At 50.4% G+C, this 4,987-nt stretch overlaps 1 protein-coding gene across 1 annotated transcript; it reads right to left on the bottom strand.

Moving 5' to 3' along the window:
- Positions 1–203: 203 nt before the first annotated feature.
- LOC119105530 (ion transport peptide-like) lies at positions 204–4,636 on the bottom strand. The gene is made up of 3 exons (XM_037228994.1): positions 4,599–4,636; positions 1,378–1,551; positions 204–315 (listed from the first exon to the last, which is right to left on the bottom strand). Exons 1-3 carry the CDS (start codon positions 4,634–4,636, stop codon positions 204–206), a joined length of 324 nt encoding a protein of 107 aa, XP_037084889.1.
- Between the last annotated feature and the right edge of the window lie 351 nt (positions 4,637–4,987).

Raw genomic sequence — 4,987 nt, 5'->3', positions numbered from 1 at the left:
CAGTTTTCCCGACTCAGGTCACAGTCGGACCCGCCTGAGATAAACAGTTCAGATCAGTGCAGCCATGGTCAGGATGGGACAGCCCTGCTGCCGACCTCAGCTCTGGGCCGCCCTGTCCTGCCCTGCCCTGCCCTGCCCTGCCCTGCACGGAACACCAGGCGGCGCTGTACTGTCGCCCAGCTGTGGGCGGCGGGCGGAGGAGCTTAGCCTTGCAGGATGCGCGCTGCCCCGTGCAGCCGGCCTAGCTCCTCCGGGTCGGTGATGTGCAGCGCCTGCAGACACCCTCCGAAGTACGGGGTGCTGAAGCACTGCCGGCTGGGGGGGGCGACGAAACGAGGTCAGACTACGATGAAAACTCTCACAGGCAAAAGTCACTGTGCCAATATATTACCTGTTCATATCATATTTGTTATGTCTAGCCGATGTTGAAAGCCTTGAACCTGTATTGGAAAACCGGCACCCAACAGCATTCATACCTGCGATCACCGCGCTGGCTCACTCGCTGCGAGATACACGGGCAGGCAGTGGGTAGACGACAGGCGCTCGAACCCCACCGCCCAGTAAATGAGCACATGAGAGGCACCAATCCGCCAACATCAGTGGGAAGGTCACGGTATGCGCCAATCAGCACAGGAGTGGCCGAAGGCTGTGGGCGATGGACTTATGCGCTAATCCGCAAGAGCGTTGTGCCTGTAGTGGTATGTTGTGACGTAAGATGCCACTCCACTTTGCCATCACTTCGCCGAAGCCCGGCTGCTTCGGCGAGTGGCCAGAATTGCTGGTTGTAGAGTGGAGCCCGCTGGGGCAAGGCGCATAGGCCACATGGACCAGGCGCTGACAGCTTCATTGGCAATTCTAGCCGGTTTCATAGAAAAGTGAGCAGCAGATAAGGAAAACGCGGACGGGAAGAGATTAGGATCGCTGCACATTCGCAATCTTCGTCCGGGCTGCTCACGCAGATATTCTCCTTGGGATCTGACCTCAACAACGTTTTTTAGTCACGGTTAGAAATAACTCCTTTTTGGCTGAGGTTAGCATGTATTTCCAATGCCAAAAATTTGTCTCGCACTGTGCGCATTTGGGTATTGGCGAATGAAACCTTTTGTCTTCTAAGTCACCTGTGTCTCGGGTAGCCCTCCACATAGGATCATATTACACAGCATCATATTCGCTTGTGAATATTACCGCAACTTGAAATCTCAACTAATGTTTTGACAACAGTTCCAATGTTTGCGTCGTAATGTCGTTTAGCCAGCATCTCCTGGCATACTGAAAGCTGAAAATTTTTGACAGGAACTCCAAACTCATAATGCCGGAAAACCAGGAAGCATTTTTTCCTCATACGAAGTTTCATTGGGCGGCCAGCGCGCTACTTACCGACATAGGCCGAACAGTTCTGGCTCGCGGTAGATGCGGTAGCAGTCCTGGCATATGTCAGACAGCTGTGCCACCAGCGCCCGGTCGAACTCGCCGCCACACTCGAGGTCCCTGAACTCCAGCGCCGTGTAGGGCCTGCCGACGAGCCGTCCAGCCAGCACAGGCTGGCCGCTGCTGGCCGGCGCCAGCGCCCAGAGCAGCGCCCCGGCCAGCAGCGCCGCCCGCACACTCTGCCACAGCGCCATCCTGCCGAGAGTCCCGGAGGGTAGAAATGGGGCCAAAAAGCCACGGCCATTCACGTCCTGCGAGCAGTCCGGGAGGGAAAAATGGGGCCAGCCAGACGCGGCCATTCACATCGTCATCCTGTGAGCAGCCATGGAACGGGTCACGCCAGTGCGCGCATCGGCTCAAGTTTTCAGCGTTATCTGTTGTACACATCCAGAGAATGTGAAGCTGTGCCACGTAAACAGCAAAGCCCGTCCTAGACGTTCTAAAAGATGTACGTGCACAGGCAATGGAACGGGTTCTTATTGGAAGGCATCAATGGGCATACGATACTTTGATAGCGGGAGCGAGCGATAACAACCGCTCAATTTGGAGCTTGCTATTGGCGGTCTTAAATTGGTCAAATGGTGGTCTTTAATTCATTACGTTTGGAATCACGTTTGCAGCTTCGAATGTTTTGGAGCCAAATATATGACTTAAGTTAGGAACCGCACGCGGCCAATAGTCAGCTTATTAGTCTACCATAGCCACATATCATTAGCTGCGTTTACAAAGGTTATGCACGGTACCCCCAGGCTACGCCCCGCCTCCAACTCTGCTCCTGCCCTCCCCCCCCCCCCCCACTCCACGAAAACATCCCACGTACGCCAGCGGGGGTGGGGGCGTCGCACAGATTTACAGGCCGCCGGAGTACCTGGAGGACTGGAGGGTCGGCTGCGAGGGTCAGACAGGAGTCGTGCTGACACTGCTGTCACCTCGTCGCCCGGCTGCCTCTATATAGGTCTGGTGCGCGGCACCCACGCGGCCGGCGGCGGCGCCGACGCGGCCCGTCGCTCCGGTTCCACGTGCGATGTCGCCAGGATGGCTGGTGCTGGTGCCGCCCGCTGTCCAAGAGGTCTCGGGTACGTCCGGAGCGGTCGAGGAATCGGGTTTGATTGCTTGAAGCTATTGCTTTGCTGATATGATGCGTGTTTCCGGCTGCATGTGTCAAAGAACGGACCAAACAAGTACATTTGGTCATCTGTGTGTTCTTGGAGATGAGCATAGACATATATGATTGGTCACATCGTGGCGTTTAAAATATAGCACGGTATTGCGTCAATGCCGGGTGTTCTTTTCCATTGAAAAAATCAGACAGGTTACGTGGTTTTTGACGGCGTGTTAGAGTCCAACGTGAAACAACACGAGGTAAGAAATAATATTTCCAGATCGCCACCAGCGAAAATGCACTCAAACAGCGCTGCTCATCGTAATTTTGATTAGTCAATACAACCATTTAAAGGAAATTCAACTTGGTACAACAATTTCTACTCCCTTTTCCATGTCGTGCGTCATCGATCTGTCCGAAAAACGCTTACCTTTTGTCGAGTGTGACCTCACAACAATAAAAATTGCGCAGACAACTATAACAAGCTTGATAACACGACCCACCATGATATATGGACTACACGAAACAGGCTGATGCCTGAAAATAAGTGGAAATTTGAAAATACCTGGTGTATATCGCCGAAAAAGTCACCCAACACTTAGATATGGATGCCTTGCTTTTGTTTTTGATGTAGCCCTAAATCCCAGCGCATGTGACGTTGACAGTTCGCAATGCATTACAGCTTTACGATCATTGCATAAACAGTTTATTTCTGCCAAGCTCGTTTGAAAAGGGCTGCATTTTGTGTAGGCATTATTCATAAAACTCACCGTTATCTGATAATCGATTTTCAGAATTGTGTTGTAAATTTTAGAAAAGTACTGGCAGTTATTCAGAAGAAACGCTTGGTCGAGCGTAAATTCAAAATACTTATTGTTGTGCGTTAAATTATGTCGGTGTGTGTCTTAACATGTGAGACATTGTACCACTAAAAGTTATCTCCGTATTTATCTAGCTGAACAACTTTTTGGAGGTGTCAACAACATGCTGCACATGCGCATTTAAAGGAATGTCCCGGATTTAAAGATATTGAAGCAGGCATGAGATATGGTAAAATAAACTCACTTATAACCGTTATTGCACTTAAATGTGGAAAAGACTGCTTTAGAGAACACAATTTTTCATTAAGTAAATATGCTCCTGGGCACGTCAATGTTTGGTTGCGTCATCGTACCGTTCCACAACATCGATTGAAAGCCAATTGACGACCGTTATATGTGAAAATCGCGCTCGCAAATGCCAGATATGAACGACCCGACGGATTCATTTTTCTTCGCCTCGATCGTCGCATGGCCGGTAAAATGGAATAATTTGAGTAACGTTATTACGGTTTCATGAATACCTGAGCAGTCTTCAAAAAGTCGCACGAAAAAATCAGCACATATCTGCGGGCGTATAGCTCAGCAACGAAAGGGACTGAGGTCTTAAGAAGGGCAGGTCCATGTACAGACATGAAATACTCCCTTTACATACATGCGAACACTCTCTTTGAGCTCACGAAAAAATGTAAGAACACCACGAGAAAGGGTTACCACACGAGCATGAGCACCTAAACCAAAAGTACCTAACAAAATCCGGTTTGGGACACATCCTGTACGGTTGCTGGCCACCTCTCGGGAGATTAAGGAACTACTAGTGAGTGGTCATACAAACGTTTCAGGACGCGCTTAAACAATGGCGTATTGAGCAGCGTATTTACTCAATAGATAAAGTGTACTGTCTAGAGGAGTCTTGTCCACTTGAAAGTAAATCAGTTGTTAAAAGTGAGCTTATTCCATCATACCTGATGCTCGCTTTAATATCTCTGAATGTGGAACATTCATTTCAAACGTTCGCGACATCCAAAACAAACGCGGACTCGGGTACAGGGTGTGCGGTGACGGCTCCTTATTATAGGAGGTGCCAGCAATCCTTCCTCGGGGGTATGTTGTTGGATACCATCTGCTTCCTTGAGCGGCGCAAGGCTGCCCAAAATCCTGCTAAAACCACCGTTCATTTATCTTGCAACTGCTCTGTAGAGAGATACCTCTTACATTGGTTCCCCCACTGACGCAGGAAACTCTCTGACCTAGGCGTTTGGCCCCAGATCAGCGTAGAGTCCGCCATCAATGCAATAAAAGCCCTTATTGCCGCACGAGGTCTAATAATTGACACAGACACTCAAGTTCGGCTTAACGGGCCATTGGCTGAAAGGGGTGCAGGTCCCATTCGGTACTGGGTCCTGATTGATACTGGGGCCCTTCCACTATCTCATTGTGACCTCGTACTATTAGTTCTTATATATCCTTTCATCTTCAGAGGGTCCCAACCAACGCAAGGGGCCCCTTAACAGTCGGGGTGCTGTACCTGTCCCTGCTCAACAAATGTTCCCCTGGCCGACTCGGTATTCCGTGCCGACGTAGGGCTCCGTGTAGGCACTGTGGACCTTGACCGCCGCTGGGGACCGAAATTGTTACA

This window comes from Pollicipes pollicipes, unplaced genomic scaffold (genome assembly GCF_011947565.3).
Source record: "Pollicipes pollicipes isolate AB1234 unplaced genomic scaffold, Ppol_2.1 Scaffold_6138;HRSCAF=7277_pilon_pilon_pilon, whole genome shotgun sequence".
NCBI lineage: Eukaryota > Metazoa > Arthropoda > Thecostraca > Pollicipedomorpha > Pollicipedidae > Pollicipes > Pollicipes pollicipes.
The sequence above is the reverse complement of the archived record's forward strand: the minus strand, read 5'-3'. Positions and strand labels throughout refer to the sequence as shown.